Genomic DNA, 22,133 nt, shown 5'->3' on the forward strand with positions numbered 1-22,133 from the left:
ATGAACACGCACATGTAGTAGACAAGAGTCTGCATTAGTTTTTACCGAAATGAGAAAATATTTCTGCTTTCCTTTTTACCACCTGCCCTGAAGCGTTCTTGCAAAATGTGTTTACCGTGGTTTGTGCAAACACGAACAAACACGAATGCAGAGTTGAACACACATACACACACCATGACACAGTGTGGGCTAGCACTCAGCGCACTAATGAAGTTATAAAATCAAGTGTTCACTTCAAAAGGAGTAAATGTTTTTGCATTTCGAGCCCACATATGGGAGGTGGAGAGGAGGGAGATAAAGACAATGGGAGATGAAAGAACAAGAGGAAAAAAGGACAAGAGGACAACAGTGAAGGATGGAAGCCAAAAAGCATTAAAAAAGAACGGTGGAAGTCGAATTTACTGGGAAGGAAGAGAGTGAAATTAAAAAGCAATAAAAGTAAGCAGGATTTTTTATCATGATAGTCTTTTTCCATTACCACTCCTTCGTATGCTTTTTGTGTTCACAACTTCCATCTTACTGCAGTGTTTTCCCCGTTTGACTCTCCTTAATCTGTTCCTCTCCTCCTCAGTTCTGGCTTCCACTTTTTAAACCTAGCATATTAAATTTTAAGAAGTAGTTTGACATATTGGTAATAGAGCTTGTTTGCTTTTTTGTTCATAGTTAGATAAGATTTTAGCCCTCGTATCTGTCCTTTAAATATGAAATAACAGCCAGGCAGCAGTAAGTTTAGGCTTTTATTTTAGAAACACAGCTACTCTGGTTCGGTCCTAAGGTACCAAATCCATCTATGAGCACCTCTAATGCTTAATAGCTAGCACAGCAGAGTTAGAGCCCAACTAACACTGACTTTTTGGAGCCGATAACAACTTTCAAGGATATTAACTTTTGGCTATTGATGTATTTGTTGTTATACTATATGTATATACTTAGTATATTTGAGCTGTATTGATAAAGGCAAATTATGTGGTCATTGTTCATTACTTTTCCATCAGTGTATATCACAAATTAGTTGGGGACTTATCATGAAGACACTGCTTGACTCAGCAGCACAGTATGCTCTGCTACATGTGATGCAGACAGCTGTTGGAAGATTGGAAACACTGCCTTCATACAATGGAATTGGAGCCATTTTGCTTGACAAACTGTGATGACAGGTCAATCCAATCATATTTGTCTGTGTTATGTTAAGTTAAAATTACATTTACAAGATGTTTTCCTATTGGCGCATATCAGACAACATAAACGCCAACATCGACTGATACGAGTTGAACTCTAATGGCTGTTTCTCCATATTTAATGTCTCGTTTTTGTTGCTACAGTATCTTTTGGCTTCATATTCAGCTTACAGACATGACTGACATCAATCTTCTCATCTTTTGCCAAGAAAAACAGCCTTTAAGCTTATTTACCTAAATGTCGAACAGTTCCTTTGTGCTCCCTTTATTCCCCTTCTTACTCCACAATAAGGTCTATATTAAAGGTTACCCATTTTCTGCACTGCCACCTCCTCTCCTCCCATTTTACCACCTTCCACCCTTTACCCTGAGTCATCCCTTCTTCCTCCCCCTTCTCGATTTGACATGGGCATCCCCCTTCTTATGCTCCCATTTATCCATCTTATCCCTCCATCCCTGCTTCCCACTCCAATCCCTTCTGCCTTCCACCTTCACTTTCTTCCACCTCCTCATTGCCTTCATTCCTTCTATCCCTTTGAGCGAGGCCAAATCCAATCTCTTCCACACTCCCTCTTTTCCCACTCGATGTTTCAGTTTTAGCATCCAGCTTTATGTCCTCCACCATACTCCTACTCCCTCTGCTTCCCCTCACTTCATTTTTCGCTCTCTTGCTTTGAACAGGGAAACCATAGCAGTCATCTTATCTTTTTTCTTTTTCAAATGTCTCAATTTCCTTCATCCGTTTTGATCTCGAGAGTGGAGTAGATATTTTCTTTACCTCACTGGCTGTTTGTCATATTTCTTTGTGTTGTTCTTGATTCATTTTCTCGGCTCCTATAACCGCAACAATCTGCCTCCTTCCCTTTGCTGTCTTCCCTTCCCTCCCTCTCCCACTTTCAGTTCTGGGCTCACAGCCACCCCCTTCTCCCTTGCTAACGAGTTCTGAGTGAAACGAGTGAAAATGATATACAATTAGTACTCAGCCTTCATGGTCTCAGTGTGCTTGAGTGTGTGTGTGTGCACGTGACAGATTGAGACAAACTTTAGTGCACTTGCGGCTGGATGTAAACGCACATGCATGCTGGTCTTTAAGATGGTGTGTGTTCTCAAGTTCTAGGTTTAGTATTTAGCTAATGTACTTTCCATGTACTGTGATATTGCAGAGGTGTGTCTCGAGAGTCATGCATATGTGGAGCCAATACCATGAGTACTTTCTTGGGTATTTTTCTCTACATATATACATTTTTTTGAACATAATTGAGAATTTAATGGAAAAAGAAAACCTAAGTGCGCATATGTGCAGGTGCTCACCCCCTCTGTCATAGGTCAGAACATTATACATCCTCTGCTGTGATCTCCTCAACCCTGGCAGTCTAACTCGAGCATTACTCTGGGCAGACACGGTAATTCATTTTAATGGAATTACATTTTAATGAAACCGTCGTTGCTCTCTTGACTCTGGAGATGACCTACAGTAATTCTGCAATGATCGTCTTTTAAAGGGAAATGTAAATTCTTCCTTTGAAATGCATATCTGTCCTTGTGTCATGCGGAGGCATGTGTCTTTTTAGATCAGCTTAGTGTGCATGAAAATGATTTTTATGCAATCTATTTTTGTGCAGGGAATCTCATACACCAATCTGAAACAACACTAACAATGAAGCCACTGACAGGGAGAAGGAATTACATTGAATATGCTTGGAAACCTTGGATCCAAGTTTCCTAAAGCAGGACACTGCGCCCGAACACAACAAGAGCACAGGCATTGACCCAGCCTCCAAACTCCATAGATCCCAATGATATCGAGCATCCATGGCATGCGCCAGAACAGTCCAAAGTCCCATGTTTCTGAGGCACAACGGAGGGCCCTACACAATATTAGTCAGGTGGTTTTAATGTTGTGCTAATCGGTGGATTTGATTATTAAATGTTATGTTACAGTGAGCTGCAAAGTTGTGATTAGCAGCATAAATATACTAAATATATTTACAGTATACAGTGTCAAACATATTGCAGTGAAAATAAGAAACGGTAAATATTAATCATCTTCTTAAAAGGATACATCTAATAACATGACAGCTCATAGTTGCAGGTTGTCATAGTAGCAGGAATTGCTCTCTAGCTTGTGAGATTTCCAGGTACACAATTGCAAATGTAGCTAAAATAGTACCATGAAAAAGATGAATCCTTATTAATGTGAGCTGTGTTTTTAAAGGGTTTAGAAACCGCCGCTACAGTTTTTCTTTTGCAGCTTCATTGCAACTGTGTCCATCCTAAAAGCTCTTGTAAATCCAACATGACTGGCACATCTTCCTTTAAATAGCCACAGAGCATGAACCCACATTAGGCTAAATTAACCACAGTTTAATTAAATACATCATCTAAACATGTGTAGGTTTTATTGTTTCATAATCACTCAGGGTTCCACTGCTGCTTGTCTTGGGAAAACAAAAGACAGGTAGTCTTTGATGGTGATATTCTACACCATCTAACATGACATGTGGATAATGAGATGTTGCAGTTGGCCCAGTTAATGTGGATGTCATGTCACCATGCAACTAAAACCTCTTTCAGGCTGAGACTGTTAGGCTGTTAAGATGCCGGTTTAGCTTGGATGAAACATTTGCATCGGTGGATAAACAATATGTGCATGGCCTTGACCTGGACTTTAGATGAAAGGATTTGCTTCATCTTTGAAGCTGCCAGGAGGGAGACCTGGTGAGTTCAGTCAGAGTTTAGACTTTTGCCAAGACGATGAGAGCTGATTTGTCTTGGTGTCCTTAAAGTAGAGCTTTAGAACTGAAGTGTGGAATTTTTCCTACCAGAACTTTTCTTCAAAAATTAGGGCCAACTTAAGATTCACATGTATACGTTGCATTTAAAGGTGCTTCAAGAAAATGTGTGTGTAGAAGTACAAGCTGGGGTGCAGAGGTGTGTGTGCGCTTGCATTTATGCTCTGGACTGTTGCTGCTGTAAAATCTGCCTAATAGAATATGTAATAGCAGTTCCTGGATTGTAGCCAATGCTGGGCAATAAATAATTTGACTCTCCATGCGGGCCTGTAGTTTAGAATGTGTGCATCTTGTAAGATATGCAAGAAAAATAAGATATTTACAGGCACACCAGTAGCCTTAAGTGTGTTTGTTGCATAGACAATAGACCCAAATGCCAAATAATGTATTTGACTGTGAGCTAAAGGTGCTGACAGACTTTGAAAGCACACATTCACCGAGTAGACAAATTCTGTGACACATGTGGGGGTTTCCATTTTACTTTAAGATTGTCAGAGATCAAATATAAACTTGGCAGCTAATCAGAAGCCCTAAGCGAGGCAGCGACCCAACCGGCAAACAGTCAGATGCCAGGCAGGAAAACAGACATGCAGTATTGGGTCTGGCATCTTAGAGTTAGACTTTCTTTAGCATTGTCAGGAAAAAAAAAACAGACTAGCATCTCTGACACATCAGAACCTCAAAGTGAGACAAAGCAATGCCCTAGAAGGAGACACTGCAAAAGTTGAAGGAAAAGAAAAGGCACGATATTTAGTTTGACATTTTGGGGTTCTTTCGGTTTTTTAGGAAACTTGTGAAACCTTGTACCACAAAAAAAAAAAAAAAACAATAAAACTACAAAGACTTACAACAAGGTGCATTTTCATACCTTTTTTGTCTCCTCGTATAACAGAAAAAGGAGACCGTTTGCTTTTTCTTATAATGTAATTATTTGCTCACTTTTGGAATATATGCACTGCTTAACCTAAATATCGACAACAATGATGAAAGCTGCAGGGCAGGTTGTGCATTATTTCCTAATGTGATCTTGAGGTTCTGCACTTAAACATGGCCCCCCCCGAGTCAAAATCTAGTTTTAAGACCTTCATTATATCAGCTTATATTATACTCACATATTCCAAACTTATTTTAATCAAATTCCCTCCAACTAATTGACGCAGAGCAAACCTTGGGCTTTGGTTGCGTTGCAGCTCTGGAGTAATTCTCGGCTTGTCGGGCTCGAGGCCAAGTATAATTAAACTGCCATGTGTAGTCTGCTGTGTGCACAATGCATGATGTGTACATGACAGCACAATATGGAGAGAGAAGGAGGAAGTAGAGGTCAACAACTTTTGATGTGAAGAAGCAAACTTCAATTAAGTTTTGGTCAGGGATAAATGGCAAACAGACCAAATAAAAGCTTAATTTACAGTGTAAAATAGGGAATTATCTACAAGTGATTGTTTCTCTTTTTTTTCATTGCTTTGTTGAAAAAAATCTGACGAATTCATGATTTAATGTCTTGTATGGCATCTCACGTGTAAGAAGAACAACATGTTTGCATGTTTACTGGTTATTCATATTGGTTTGTCTGGCTTTGTAACAGCAAACAAAAGAGGGAAGTTGAATCATCAGAAATCATAGAGTAATTTAATGGGTGTAATGTTCAGGACACACATGGTAGTGGATGGTTTTAGGGGGACTTCTTTGGATCTCCCCTTCAGTGTCAGACATGATAATGCACACACACTGGCCACTTTTATTATGTACGTCTGATGAAATCTAATGCAATCCAATACAACATCTCCGCCATAAATTCTGCTTTTATGAAGCTTCTACATGTTCACGTTTTCTGATGCTGTTATAACGATAATAATTCTACTTTATCCTTAATGAGGTCACAGTGTGTCATGGATGTGAATTGGGCTGCAGTATATTTAAAAGTGTTTCTAATATTTTGTCCTCCACATTAACATACATAAGCATGGCAGTTAGGAACACTTTAATATGAAATGCAGACTACAGGACTGCTGCCTATGACCGCAGTGATAACCATAAAGTACAGTTTTTTTTACCTTTTTGACAACGAAAACAGATTGTGTTGCGTTGGATTGCATTAGATTTCACTGGTGTATTTAAGAAAGTGGCCAGTATTCATCAGTATGGAAACGCGGAAGTGTAATCTTTGCAGAAAATTTTACGTCACTTATTTAATCCAGAACTGTATCAGATCACACTGTGCAGCTAACTGCATCATTCTTTTCCCCGATTCTCAGTTGCCAACTCTTATATCACCGCTGATGCTGCCAAACTCTGCGTCTGTACAGATGTTTCAGCTCAATCCTAATCTATGTCTTTGGTTAATCCTATGTGTTGTTTAACTTTGCTAGGAGTCACAAACCGGCAGCATTTACTGTCAATACGTTCTTGTAGTCGATGTGTTCATGTTTTGTAGTGCGACTCTTCACTAGAGGCGAATGGCCCTCGTCCTGCGTAGTTTGGCCTTATTGTGGAACTTGCTAATGATACAAGGGACTTTTATTCTGTAACTGGCTGCACAGATGTTGCTGCAGGCCCTTTAATTTGTCTGAGTCAAATTAGTATACAATGAATTTCATAAACCCTCAAGGGGCCTCATTCAATCAGCGCTGCCTTATGTTTTCAAAGTAGAAGAATTATGCAAGAAAAAAATTAGGTCAAACTTTATTTATATGAATAAAAAAACAATAAAATCAACGCACGGATGCCAAATGTTTGACTCTCAACTCGGAAAATGTTCCGTTGTCTCGTTTGCCATTAAAATGTGTTTATTTGCATAATATTAAAGCACTTCCATTAAAGCTCGCTAATTTGCTACCTCATAAGTTGGTATTTTTGAATTTGGATACTTGTCTTTTAAGTGCTGTTTTTTTTTTTTCACTTTTGCATCACTTTTCATGAATATGCAAATACTCTACAAAAAGTGAGTGGGTTACATTGTTAAACTACTGACAGAATACATTAATAAACAAACACTGTCTGCGTTTCAGGTTGTGTTCCCTATCATTGTTCCTGCATTTGCAAGAGTGGATGGAACTTTATTGTATAAAAATGTACATTTCCAAGCAAGTACATTAAATTTTTCACATTATTCTGTAATTATACATGTTTTATTCTCAAATATTTAATTAACATTTCATAGAATAGAGTACAATCTTTTCATATACACTGCCTTTAAAGAGCTGGGATGTTGGCGTACCACATGAAGACTAGTTAGTATTCTCAGTGTGGTTACAAATTGGTGTCCTAATTAAAAAATAAAGTGCAGGAAAACTCGAAACAATTTCCATAACTACTGCTGGGGCCATATCTCATAAAGTGGCTCATTTCATCTTGTCCTTTCATTATTTCAAGACACGAGTGGAGCCGTCTAATTTGAAAAATTCCAACTTATTCATGAAATTGCAACAAAAACCTGTCGTCAGCGCTTGTCCAAGTTATCAAGGAAGTCTGTGTTTTCAACCAACACATTTCACACCAGCCTGATGCATAATTGTCCTTCTGTTTGGCCAGAATGTGGATACAAGATAATTGAGACATTAAGGAGACGAAAGCCAAGACGGTGTCCAAAATCTAAGCTTATTCGCTAATGTGCGTTCCTTCTGTCTCTCATTCACCCTTCAAGGCGGAGAGGTTTCCCAGTTGTCTGAATGTGTTTGTTTGGCAGCGGTGCGGTTTCTTGGACACAGCTGTTGAAGAATTATGTGTTCCCACCCACTGTGTCCGTCCAAAAAAACAACCAAAAAGTACTTTCGTAGATTTCGGCTGTGCATTAGACTGTGCAAGGTCATGAAGCTTAACCCAGCAAGTCTCATTTGAGCTTTACATTTAAATAAATGCATACAGATGAGCCAAAATGGATGTTAAGGGTTACAGCTCATGGAAATGGAAGAAAATAAAGTCTCTCTGTCATATTTAAATTCCATCTTATATTGGGTAATTACTGAATGCAAATTTACATAATATACTGCTATTTGTGTGTGTCTGCATACATTTGGTCCTGGGTGAAAATGCATGTCTAGATATGTGTGAATGAACGGCATATGTTGGAATTAGCATTAAAGGTCACATGGGAGAAACTACATTGTGTGCTCAGTGAATGCATTTTGCCATTGTTTTGTGGTATTTTTAGATTGCATTAAGTAGGGCTGCACTATAAAGGTGAAAAAATGTTCACGGTAATATGTTTCATATCAGTCTGTCAATAATTATTGATTATTTTAGTGACCTATTTTCTATAAAGACCAGGAGAAGGGAAAGTTGGATTTACCATTTTGAAGCTGGCTGATGCACTTTGCAGACCTTTCTTTTAGTGTAAAGTATTTATTGCAGCAAAATGAACAGCACATATCAAATAAAACTGTGTGAGTTGGGGAGAAAAAAATCTGGGATTTACATCACATTTAATCATAGTTACAACCATTGCTTGACTTAATAATGAACTTGAAATTGCGTTGTTAAATTATCTATATGTTAGTATCTGCAGTTCAATAATTACAGAAATATTAACCTTTCTTTTCAGTGATTTGTTGATGTATCACAAAAAAGAGCAGAACCAGAGGTGTGATATGGTGCTGCGTCCACACTCTCATCGGGGTCCTAGCAGCGCTGTTTTGAATATATTGGAGCTTTTTCAAGCTCTTGCTAGGGATCCCGATGAGAAGTGCCTTGCAGTAGTCCAGCCTGGAGGAGACAAAAGTGACAAATTTACTTTGCAAATCACGTCTTAACAGCTGTGAAAAGAAAATGCAAGTTAATATCTGATCAAAACATTCAGACGTATTTCAAACTACGAGCGAGTGGTTTTAACGTTGCCTGGTACGTGTAAAGATGTAGCCCCTTATTCTGAAAATTCTTTCAAAAGGGCTTGCTGGTGGTCGAAGAAGCACAAATATTTCTTTGTAAGTTGTTTCAGTCCTGGGAAGTTGCTGTCATGTAGCCTCCACCACTCCAGAGGTTCAGACTCACTCTGCATCTCTTTCTAGCTTGTGCTCTGTGTTTTTGCATTTCAGTGAGAGGTATCTACATTGGGGCTTTTCTTTTTGAAGACACTACAGAAACATTTCCATTTGGTCTTCCGACCCAGTGTTTGTTCAGCACAGATCCTCGTTCTGTTCCAACAGAAGCTCCTGCCTGGGGTTAGCTTTGGTCATCATCCATCATTTCAAACAATGTCCTTGTTTTCACCAGCCTTGATATGCGGAGTCGGTTATTGGTGACATGTTCTGCATATTTTTTTTTAGCAATTCATGCCATGATTTTGCTCTTTCACTCTTTTGTCAGCGCCTATTCAATAGTATTCAGTTAATTTTGTCCTGAACAGCTGGAGCACAGGCTTCACATGTGAAACTGTCACGTATGACTCTCTGCAGGGAGAATGCATGCACGCATGAACTCTGGGATATCGATGTCCTGCCAAGTTGGCACCAGGTGTCGGGTGTTTGCCGAAGCCAGGACCAGAGCAGTGGACTTTTCTTGTTCCAACAGTCTTGCCACGATCTTCTTCTTCTGTGGTGACTCTGTAACGAGCTGGTGTTTGGGGAGATTTAGCTGTTCCTGAGCTGCTGCTAGATGTCTCTTTTTTCAGTAACTACGAAAATACTGCCACCATCTTCTTTGTCACATTTACACTCTCTTGTCCTTCCTTGCTGCTCCAGACATTGTTAACAGATACCACAAACTAATTCATTAAAAAAAATGAAACAAAAATACACATATAGTTTTGAAGTAAAAACTGCTGCACAAAAACTATATATTTTTTAAAAGAACATGATGTGCCAGGCTGAAACCATGCACTTAAAATAATTTCCATTAACATTGCAGTCTTATTAAAGCTATTTTTAGTATTGAAATTGTGGCAGTAAGGACTTGGACATTTGATGTCATTTTCTCTTATTTGTGTTTTTCTAGTTGACTTTAGAAATATTCATGTTATAGTGCACCTATGATAATAAAACCCAAGAAACTAACTGTGAATGACCATGAAACTACTAAATGCCAGCGCTGCTCATCAATAACTGGTTCAAACATTGCAGCGGAGTCCGGTTGGTAAGTGAACTGGCTTTTACCAACTCCGCCCCATTGTCTGGATTGATGCACACCCTGCTTGTTTTTATTCAGACACCATGAGACCAGTGCATCTATCAAACCATGTGCAATCAATTCCCCCATGCTGTTCTGTGGAAAATATTCTGTTTCTACTCTTCAGCCCCCATTCAGTCTAGGAAATGAACAGATAGGCTAAAAGAAGGCTCACACATGCAACTCAACCAGGTGTTGCAGTTTATGGAAAAGCAGGGGGCTGAGCTCTTTTTGTACTGATTCCCCAAACTCTCAAATCAAGTTTCTGAAGCCAGACTTTTCAAACACGCTGCCTGGTGGCATATGCTTACCAAGGCAGTTGGCTACAGTGTGGGATATGTCCTTGTACCATTCTGATGTTGTGTCATATCATATTGTTGCCGAGTATCTCTCACTGCCTGTGGGTTCAATGAAGTTTGGCATTGATTTTCCAAATCTCTTGACCTCTACTGAAGGTATGAAAAGCTTTTCTTCCAAATGATGTTTCTTCTTTTGATGTTTTGATGGTGGTGGTGAAGAGTGCTGTGTATCATGTCTGTTCAAAACCTCCCACAAACCTTCACAGGTTGAGCTCTGGTGACTGTGAGGGTCAGAGCATGTAATTCACAATATTTTTATAATTATTAAATCATACAGTGACCTGTTGTACCCTACAGATGAGAGCACTGTCATCCTGAAACACAACACTCTCATCACAGGATAGAGGTGATCACTCAGCACAGCTTTGTACTGATTTGCAGGGATTTTAAGTGGAGAAGTAGTCCCATATCAGACCAGCAATGTTGCCCCACAGCAAACCAGAGCCACCAGGTCCCCTCACTGCAACGGTTCAAATTATTCCTTTAATTTGTCACCCATCTGTAGGTTGTGACTGAAGATACTTCAAATGGTGGAAGGTGATTAATAAGTTTGTTGTAATCTCTCTGTTGGCAGGGATGGTCTTGCTGCACAGTTGACACACAGCTGTGGTCTTATGTTAGACTAGAAAAACAACTACCATACAGGCAACCTAACCTGTTTCTATTTTTATCCACAGTTTCCTCATCATTTGCACTTCTTTTTTCACTTGCTGATGGTACAACCAAACACCAGAACAATCTGTTAAGTGGCTGTTTGGATGTTACATGTAGCTCCATTTTCAGTGGAGCACACTTGGGGACTGTTCATTCAATCGAACTTTCGTTTTTGTTGTGTGCAATCAAGGTAGTTTGCATTTATTGCAAAAAAAGTGAAACTATACAACATTCGGTGGCACAATTTTTTTATTGCTAGTGATTAACTGTCTGTCATCAACATATTGTTCTTATTATTTATATTTATCTCCAAAATCTATTACAAACTGTGGAAAATAAAGAGATTGTTTGACAGTGGTTAGGTTATACATATATTGGCTTGATATTTGTCACCATGCCAAAATAAAATAACCCAAAGACAGTAGTTGTTTGAGCTAACAGAGACAGAGAGGCTTCAAGTTAGCGATTTTGGGTTGTTTGGCAAATTCTTTGACTGGTTGAGTTCTTAGCAAACAGTTTCTTTATTACTTACAGAAGTGTTAGAAAAACATACTGAAAGTCTTGGCTGCCATGTGTCAACATCTGTGTAAATGAATCATTCAAATTTAAATAAAACTAAAATACTAGTCCTCAAGATCAAGAATCACAGTTCTGGTTGCCCATCTTTATATTGTAGGGCCTGGTTTCTTTTTTATTCTTAGTATCACCTTAGGATACCTACTAAACTTTACCAAACAAAAGTTATGTTGCTAATTTATTACTTGGTTTATGACATGGAAAACTGGATTTTCTGTGTCCTTTTTGCTTTCCCAGGAGTGATTGTTTCAGCAACATCAAATTATTACAAAGTTTAAGGGGTGTCTGAGGGATTGTTTTCCTGCCATGCATCATAGATTCATTTGCTCAAGTGAGAAATGCTGCAAAAACCACATCCATTTAAACTCCCCTCACTCCCCTTCCTGATGTCAGGCCAAGAATAGCTAAAAGTGTCTATTTTAAATAAATGGCTTTACTGGTCTTTAAGGCCTTGATGTAAGTGGGAACAATGTTCTCTTCAGTGGCATCGAAGGAAGTAAAGGGCTATTCACACCATATTTAGGCTGGCAGTTAATTTATTCACCTCATCGCCTCTCTCTCTACAACAGTGTGGACCTGGTGCATGCACAGCTGCATGTGTGTGAAGGCCGCAGCCTGCCAGAACTCAGCCTCAAACAAAACAAGATCAGGGTGAACGGATGTGCGATCCAGTGTAGAGTGACGACCGAAGACCCAGCCAGAGGCTTCCAACCAGACACCGGAAGGATTGAGGTAGGCTTTATCGTAAAATGGCTTTAAGACGTTTGCTGTGTTGTGGCCAGTACTGTGCATAGCAGTACAATTCCCAATGCTAGACATGGTGTTAAATGTCTGAAGGAAGTCTGAAGTGATTCGGTATAAATATATGTAGTGTATATACCTCAAAATTGTATTTTTAGCAGAAGTAGACAGAAATTAAGTAATTATTAACAGCAATAAAGCCTAATGCTTAACGATGTTTATTTTGTTACTGTGCCACATACATGACCCATTTTATTTGGGGTTACAAGTGAGCTGCTACAGGTGTGCATATGTTGCAGTGGCAGTTTTGCTGTTAAAAAACCACAGCTAAGGTAGACTCATGGATGAATGCATTTGCTATTTTTCTAGGCTTGTTTTATATGATGTCATGTGTCAGTCAAGCTAGCAAATCAAAATGATTAACGTAAAGGTGTTTGGAGGAAAAACTAGTCGCTTGTCAGGGAAATATGTTGCTTATTTATGTAAATAAGTAATGGAAGAAAAGAAAAGACGTTTCTGCACGTAAGGAGCAGTGTTTTTAATGGTTTAGTAAGTTTACAGACCATTTGCATGTACAAAAATTAGCTACATAATGCACCAAAGTGAAGGGGAAAACACAATATGCTTAATAGGAGCCCTTAAATTAAGGCTTATGGTAGGAATTGGTACCAGAATGTCCTCAACCAGGTGGGTGTGCATGTGTTTGAACATGTGCCCACGGCCACAGCTGCAGAGTTCAACCAGCACTCAAAAATCCACTGTAATAGCTTTTAGTGCTGCAGTTGTAAATTATAAATGATGCATGTTTACATGAACATGAGTATCTCTGTTATGATTGAACTTTTGAACAATACCATTTTGTGTCTTATCCTGATTTTAAAAAATTGAAAAAGTGCTTATCCTGATTTTAAGAACCTTAAATTTGCCAGCTAGAGTATTGATATGGCTTCAACTAGGCTATGGAAACTATAATGGGTAGTGAAAGAGTTAATATAGTTAATAATGTAAAAGGGAAACATTTTAAAATACTGGCATGCATGTCTGCAGTTGACAGATTACAGGGTGGTGTTTTTTAAGAACATCCAGTAGAACAACTCGGGTTGATAGTCCCAGTCAAATTAATTTAGGGTTAATGGTTACCAGGAATCTAGGACTGATCATTTATACAACATTAGTATAGACATAATCAGATTTCTCTGTTTGATGCAGATGTACTGACCTGATTGAAACCAGGTCTCTGCAACTCTTGTTCTAGCAAACACTCATGTTTGCATGTGTATTTCTGCATGGCTTATTGTGTTTTGTGTGATTCAGACTAGTGCATACATGTGCATTTAGTTATATTTAATTTAGAAATGCTATTATTTGGTATGGGGAGCATGTCAGATGTCTTTCTGTGAGTGATTTTTCTTTGACAGCGTTCACACATGAGAAGACACAAAGGTCACTATGTAAGTGCTCTGTGTATCCATCCACAGGCACATATCTTGTATACCACCACCATATATGCCTTTGCTTGTTGTGTCTCTACAAATCTCTCTCTGGCTGATGAGGTCTGATCCCTGGATGCTTTTGCTCTCAGGTCTTCTTGTCCTTCACCCTTGACTGTCCACCCAGCCACCCACTCCTCTTTTCTTGTATTCCTCCCTCTACCATCTTATATCTTCTCCCTTTGTTTAATGGTTTCCTTCCTGATTCTCTTGTATGGGTCCTAACAGTGTCAGAAAGTGATTAATTAAAGGGTAATGGAAGAGCATTTGGATTAATAAAATGATTAGAATTAAAGTGAGGTTTAATAAAAAGTGCTAAAAACAAGTAAAACCTTGTGTTGGGGATAACAAGAGAAACAGACAATGCAGACCTCAGCATAGCATGGTGCTAAGGTCTGCAGCCTACACTGTGGCGAATATAGGAGATTGTGCTTAGGGGGAGTGGAACTGAAATTAATTCTTAACAATATAGAGCAGTTGAAAGCCAAGTAAGGAATGGTGATGTGCGCTATCCCTCAATATCCTGTCAAAAAGCACAATGGGAGCTGATATCCTATTGTCTGAATGTTACATTTACAGAAGTTGGAAATAGATATTTTAAATTTAACTCATTAGGAATATATTACCTAATAAGACAAGAGAGCATCGTGGGAGTTTGGCTAGTAAAGTGCAACCATGAGAAAGTCTCCTGTAATGCTTCATGCCTACAGGCCAATACTTTTGTCTTGTAGGCAAACTGAAGTGTGCTATGACAGCATTATTATGGACTAGTGACTTATCTATCCTGTAAAGTACCCCGTGTTGCTTTTAAAGCAGTTTCTTCAGGACAGAAAATCATGTCTGCTTATTTAATTTCTTTTTATTGATTATTGATGAGGCTGCTCATTATGGTTTAGAAACTAGTTCAGAATTTACATACCCGCTTGTAAATTCCTGGATCCCCTCTAGTTTGGTTCCTTTCCCCCTCTTTATTGACTTGTCATGGAAATGTGTATGAAATACTGCCTTTGCTGCCTAATGACTTAACAGTGATTTTCGACTCCTTGAATGTGATTGAATTCGACTTGCACTGGTGACTTTCCAATCAAACAAATCATCTCGGTCTTGATCGAGGTGGAAAATGAGTGGTTGTGTTGTGCACATGGATTTATTTAAATGGAATTTGAGTCCATTAATTCGTCTCCCAGGGGCTGCTGTTTTAGTTTATTAGCAGTTTGTGACTCAGTGATCAGACCCAATTAAACCTGACTGTATCAGCACATTTAGGTGAAGCGCTCATCTGACAATTCAGCTGTTTTGATTTGTACTGAAGCAAGCAGCATATATTTCTGACTTAAGCTTGCAGGCCGAAACGTATAATCTATTTAAATGACATCCCCCTTATGTGGTATTGTCACTTGCAGGGAGCATTACTTCTCAGTGTGAAATTGTCACAACAGTAGCCAAGGAGTATGCTGTGACCTGTCCAATTCAAGGACTTTCTGTGTTGTTTCCACCCTGTATTTTTCTCTCTTCAGCTCCCCCTGTATTGCTTCATTCCTCCTTCCCACCTACCATTCATCTTAAGATCATGTACATAATACACACACCCTCATCCCTCCTCTTAAAGCACTTCTTCTCCCTTCCCACCTATTTAAATCTTCTTCTCTATCTTTCTTCTCTCTTTTTCTCCTGCTTTCTGTACACCGTTTATCCGTGCTGTTGATCCGGGAAACATAGCATACATAGGTCAACGCAGCAGTAAACCCCCCCCCCCCTCCACCACCATCACCATGCAATATGAATGAAGCAAACATAACACAGAAAAGCTTGGCTGGAGGAATGCCACATTTGAGGAACACATGAATAAATGATCACTGGTGGGCTGTGACAAGGTCAGTGAGCACCGTAGTGAAGGGCAGTAGGGGGAAGCTGTACCGCATAACGTTTTAGTCACATTAGGTGCCTACGGCAAATTGGATAATTGGTTTTTTAAATGAAGATCGAGTTACTTCTGAACCCTTTTCAGAGCTGATACAGATACGCCACAACATGATGCCCAAATCTTAGAGAAGCAAATCGTCGTCAGTGAGCAGATTGTGAGCAAGGCTGCAATGGCATCAAACTTGGAACTCATGTAGCGATGGCACTGTGACTTGCTCACTGTGTTCAGTTCTTCTTCAGTTGTATCAATGGGAGAGGGCAGGAGTCATACACTGTACTGGAAAGACTTCTTCTTTCATAATGTACCAAAATCAGCCATCCTATGCATAGCGACAGAGTTTGAAAGATTTTTTCCATCTCAGAAAATCACGACAAAAATACCAGCAGAACAGATGGGAGAGGTGGGACATTGGGTGTTAGAAATATGAGAGGAAGGAAGAGGAGATAACTGGAATTGGAGAACACAATATGTGGGAAAAGTTTTTTCATTTTCTCTGTAAAGAGCAGAGAGATTGGTGTACCAAACAAAAGCAAAGATCCAAAAGGTCGACTTAGTAACGGGTACACACTTGTCTTGCATCTGTTTGACTTCTTTGTCTGTTTTTGGAGTATGAAACACTAAAAGAAACAGTCCAATGAGAGTTTTCTGCCTTATTTCTAGTCTCTTTTTAACAGAGCTTTCAGAGCAGACGTAGGAAGCAGGCATGGGGAGAGATGGGAAGCAGAGAGGATACACATAACCCACATTTGCAGTGTTGTGTCCTTTGCTGTTGCACTGCATCTGCACTATAACTGTTCATTGCATTGCTGGCAGTTTTTTGTTCCATGGCAACTGAATGTCTTTCCATCAATTCAAACTCTGATGAGTGCACTATGTCAACCTAACATTGAGACATTGAATCAAAGAAAATACTGAGGAAAATTTAACCCGAGTTTTATTTTAAGTTTAATAGCTGTGTTTTGCTACTATAGGAGTAGAATTATGACTCAACCCTTCTGACCGTTATAGTTTGTATTCTCACTAGAACCTGCCCATATCAGTCATGTAATATTAGTATCTGCTGATACCAATTTCCTAGATAATACACATTTCCAATATTGTAAATTAGCTGCAATACCTGGTTGTTCCACCAGCCTCTGTGTGTTTAATAATGTAACAAACAGAAAAGGTGGGCATTTCAGTGGTGGCAAGCAGATGACCAAGTCTTCTGTGAGGCTAAATGACCTCTGGCCATGTACAAGTGTCATATCAAGCTGAGATATATGAAGACACATCTCAGTGGCATGTGAAACAGCTGTTTTTGTGGCTTATTTGAAATGCCAATATGACAATGTATGTAGGAAAGAATCAAAGAAACAAAGAAAACTGCTGTGATTGGGCCTGATCCCACTGTTAGGATTGGACTCTGGGACATTGTTATGATAGACAGGCATTAAAATTTAATTCCCATTTAATGACCTGAGAACATCCAGAACAGATGACCACTCCCTCACCAACACAGTCCTTGTTCAGATCTGTTTGCCAGTAAATAATAGATACGCTGTGTTGTATCAGTGAATTAAGTAGCCCATCAGAACAAGCACAAGTGTATTTTCAGTGCAAAAAGTTTAATATTATGTTTGATAATTATAATTCTTCAAATTGAGTTTTATTTTTTGGCTTTTTTCAACAGGAAAAAAAAGCCATTTTGAAATTAATAAATGATTAAAAATGTACATGAACGAGCTTCATGCAATGCTGAGGCCGAGGGAGGAAATCTAGTTTAATTGGCTGTGTGAAGTCAAGAAGATTTGCTGCTGCTCTTGGAGCAAAACACAGTTTGGTAATGCTGGAGAATGATTTGCACATGGTGTAAATCATATTAGAATGTTGTAACTGTGACTAGTTTTTTTTTTCATGGCACCTTTGCAATAAGATGCCGCTACAGAACTGTAGCTTATGCTTTATATTCACCATGAGACGTTTCGCTTTTGCATAACTTTGATTCAGGTGGAACAGGCTTGAAAAATATGTCGATGCTTTAGCTTATGAGGCAATGCAGCAAACAAAATACAATGCACGGAGGACATACGTGGAGGGAAAATGAAGCAAAGTGTGAGCGAGGGATGAGGTGAGGAGTGATGGATGTCGTAGCAGCAGCAGCCTCTCAGCAGGATGACAGGGAAGGATGGACTGCATGCTTCGGGATCAAGCTCACAGGGAGGGAAGGCAGGAGGGAGTGTATTAAAGCAGCACCTTGACTGCTTCACGGTGTATCCGCCAGCCTTTTGGCACATAAGCTCTGTGATCAGTTTAGCTTTGTGAGATGTCAAGGTGATCGTAAGAAACACAAGAGGGAAAAGCCTTTAGTCCCATAGTGTGATAAGTGGATGATGGAGACAATTTACTGAAGCCTGAAATCACGTTACTCCTGTAAAATAAAGACGGGGGAAATGCGACTGTTGTTCGCAGCAGGGAAAACTGTAGGGGTGAATCAGATATGTTTTTCATAGTGCGCAGAAGTAAAGGAATGAATGAGTAAAAGGCAGGTGTGATATTTGTCTCTGTCTACATCTGACAGCATTACCAACTGAGCCGCGATCACCTTTCTTTCGTCTTTCCATTTATCCACTGATCTATCCATCAATCTTTTTTCAGAGATATCTCAATTTGTATGTAATGAATCACTCCATCATGGCCTACCATGTCAGTCTCTTTCCATCTTCACTCCTGTATTTCCGTCGTACTGAACCTCTCCCCTGTTTCTTGCCAGCATTGCCCTTTTCTCCCAATTTTTCATTGGTTATTACCTTTTTTCCAGACTTGTTCTTCCTCAGTCTAAACATCGATCAATCTTGTCTCATATGTCTCTCATTCCCTCTTCCCAACATACTTTCCTTCCTTCTTTATCGTTTGTATTTTTCTTTCTCACCCCCTCTTCCTTACCTTCAGCAGCATGTAATGAGGCCAATGCTCTTCCTCTCTCCTCCCAGTGTTCCTATTATTCCACCTCCTCCTGTTGCTTAGCACCTCATTTCACTTCTTCCTTTTCCTCTCCTCCACTTTGCCTCCCGTCTTTCCTTCCTTCCCACTGTCATGTGCTGTTTAATTGGCGTTTTTCTCTAATCTGAACCATGTACCTCCATAGGAATGGAAACCCTTACTCTGGCAGTATTCTTAGCCTGGAGGAAGCTACAAGACCTCGCTTCTTCATCCTCTCATCCCTTTTTCGTTTTCTTATCAGTCTAAATTTAAATATCAGTAAAGGCTTTAACTGTCATCCCATAATTCTTCCCATAAATCAGTTGTCTTTTCTCCTCACTGTGAACTAGCATTACTCTCATCTGTCTCTGCATTTCTACCACCTAACCCAAACATGCATCCTTCTTCTTTTGTTTGTTTGTTTCTTTTGTTGGAACACATTTGCGTGCGTCACTCAATGTATTAATAATATGTCTTACAGTGCTGCTGTGTGTGTTTGGGTGTGATCATTCCTTCAAAGAACAGTTTTGAGTTTGAAAATAGGTTGAGTCCTAATTAGATGAAGTGTGTTTGTCTTATCATCATTAAAGAAAAACACACACCTTTAGCTGTGCACCATAAACATCCTCCACCTGACATTGATTGGTCATGTATTGTCATATTTATCGCCATTATCTTTCATTTTCTTTTTTGTCATTAACAAAACCACCAGTCATCGATGTAATCAGTTGTAAAAGAGCCAAGTTCATTTCAGATTAAGCCTTTTCAAGACGTAGAGTTTGCAGCATTACTGGCTTCATCAGTCTGTCAAAGTTATGGCTTTCTGTCATTCACACAAATATCACTTTTGCGCTAATGTTTCTCACAACTTAATTTATGCATCCTCATTACAATGACAGAAAGATATTTGTCATATGCGAGCATGTTGATAAATAATAATGATGCACTGATATACAGGACTAAATCTAAACCAACAGCAAACTCCTCAAACTGTCCACATAAGTAATAGCTTAGTTTATTTATGAATTCCTAAACACTGAAAATTCTGTCCATCTGCGATGATAATCTAACTACGGCCTTATAATGTATGGGAAAATAATAATGTTGTAGTAAAAAATAGTATGGATCCTGCTGCTTTTTGATGCTGCAGGTATTTTAAAAACTCAGAGAAGAGACTCCTACAAACAGCCGGAAGCAACAACCAAACTTCAGCTCCTGTTAAAGTCTACATTATAGTTATTGTTGTTGAGTCTTTTTACTCTGACATGTTCATTGCAGTAAAGTTTTATTTTTATGGGCATTTTAGTTTAGTAATAATTGTAAAACTGAAGGATAAAGTGTTTCATGATTTCCACAAATTGCTCATCTGTTGATGTAACTGCAGGCAGTTTAGAGTTGTTCCATGTTTAGTGACCTGGTAAGATTACTGTCGCAACTGAAAAACCCACCAGGATGCTCATTCAGACACACTCAAAGGAGTGCCATCGTTTCACTTTTTGTTCTCTCTGCTCTGAAACCCTACAACGTATGATGGGTAGCAGTACAGAAAGAAGACAAAGAAAATAGAGATACAGAGAGTATAAGAGATACAGACTGTTCACATGCCCCCTTGTTAACTCTGGTAACATCCAGGACCCCTGACCAGTAGTTACAACACAAGAAACACACCTGCAGGAGGGCAAACCACCAACGCTGTACGGTGCAGACACACACCTGCAGGTACAGGGTGCAATTTCCAAGGAAGTGATCTTTGACCTTCAGGTGGTCATGCGTGGAGTTTCTCCTGCAGGAGATGACTGTTTTGTACTGTTTGTGTGTCTGCAGAGTGAGTAGTGAGCTGGCGGGTAACAGTCAAAGAATGTATCACAATCATATTTGTATATTTATGTTCGTTTGTTTAGGTTTTTGCATAATCTCTAGTTAAATCTCATGTATTGAATGCAGTACAATGGTCTCCCTCCTCACTCCATTTCTGCCACTCATCATCACTGTAATTATGGGAGCAGACTAGCTCAGTGTTTTATAGAGTGACATTTCTCCCATTCCTCGATTACTTCACTTTCCACTCAGTCCTGTGCTCATTCATTTGGTGGTATTGTCCAATTACTGTCTCGCTTTCCTGCTCTTTTTCTGCCTTTTTGAAGCTACTCCTCTCCTCCTCCCTGTATGTCATCATCATTTGTAATTTAATTCATCCAACTAGGCGGACAGAAATCATTGATGGTAATATACATCCTCAACAGAAATCATTGATAATGTGAACTTGCGCTTTTTTAATCACAAATACTAAACCATAGACTGTGCAGATGAATGGTCAGCGTTAGATTTTTAATTGCTTTGCACATACAGGTCATTACAGTGAGACAAGTTTCTCACTTTGTACCAGCGGCTCTTCCAGGAAAAATCTATCGTCATTCAAAGACCAAAGCTTGTGGAAAATCTGTGGGGGAAACGTGCTTAAGTGCACACTCTGAAATGCTCCATCACATACTCAATTTTCAGTTTAACTGCTCCAGATTCCACGTGTCTTAAAGGAAATCCCAACTATTACAGACTATTGATGGACTTCTGGAATTGTTGCTGTTGCTCAGTCTTCTTTCAGTCTCCCAGTCATACAGAAAGCACTGACCTGTTGGCTTCATACGTCTCTCCAGGATTGCAAGCTGCATCTCTGCCTGTATTTTATCCGTCAGTATAGCCCCATGCACAGTAATGGCTGCCCTGTTCCCTTCTATACTATGTCTTCTTCTGCCCCCTCTCTATCTTTTTCCCCTATTATCCCCATCACCCTCCTCTCTGGAGCCATTTCCATCTGCCCTCCCCACTTCCTGCTGTCACTATCAATTTCCTCCTGTTTTTCTGTGTGTGTTTTCTGTGTGGTAGACTTTACAAACAGGCGTGGCAGTCTGCACGTGCATGTAAATGTGCTGCAGCATACAGGTGTGTCTATAATTGAATGTCCCTGCTGTTGACAAGCCTCCGTGCCGCCTCATATTCCTGTCGTTTATGTTGTTTTTCCAGCTGATCCGTGCTTTCCTTCCCTCCTCCTAACTCCTCTCATTTATCATTCTTCCTCTATTTTCTATCTCTTCTGCCGCTATCTCCCTCCCATCTCCCCTCTCTTCCATTTCATATTTTCTCTCTTCTCCCCTTCTCCTTGCTAGTGTCCTTTCTAGTTATTATTCACCCTTTCCTTCTGTCATTCCTCATCTTTCCCCTGTGTACACTGCTCTGTCTCTCCCTCCACTGTTAGTTGATTTGTTTTTGCTGTTTCAAATTTCCTTCCATGTTTTCCTTCACCCCATTTTCACATTGTTGTCTCCTGTCTATTTTTTGCCTCTTTCACTGCCCCCCTCCCT

The 22,133-nt window shown here is 39.5% G+C and overlaps 1 protein-coding gene across 1 annotated transcript in view; it reads left to right on the top strand.

Moving 5' to 3' along the window:
• pcxb (pyruvate carboxylase b) overlaps positions 1 to 22,133 on the top strand; it is a 332,924-nt gene that overhangs the window by 100,456 nt on the left and 210,335 nt on the right. The window contains exon 11 of the mRNA XM_055007761.1: positions 12,228 to 12,390. Within this exon, the coding sequence (XP_054863736.1) occupies positions 12,228 to 12,390 (163 nt within the window). The remainder of the gene's footprint in view (positions 1 to 12,227; positions 12,391 to 22,133) is intronic.

Source organism: Amphiprion ocellaris, chromosome 23, assembly GCF_022539595.1.
Source record: "Amphiprion ocellaris isolate individual 3 ecotype Okinawa chromosome 23, ASM2253959v1, whole genome shotgun sequence".
NCBI classification, from domain to species: Eukaryota; Metazoa; Chordata; class Actinopteri; family Pomacentridae; genus Amphiprion; species Amphiprion ocellaris.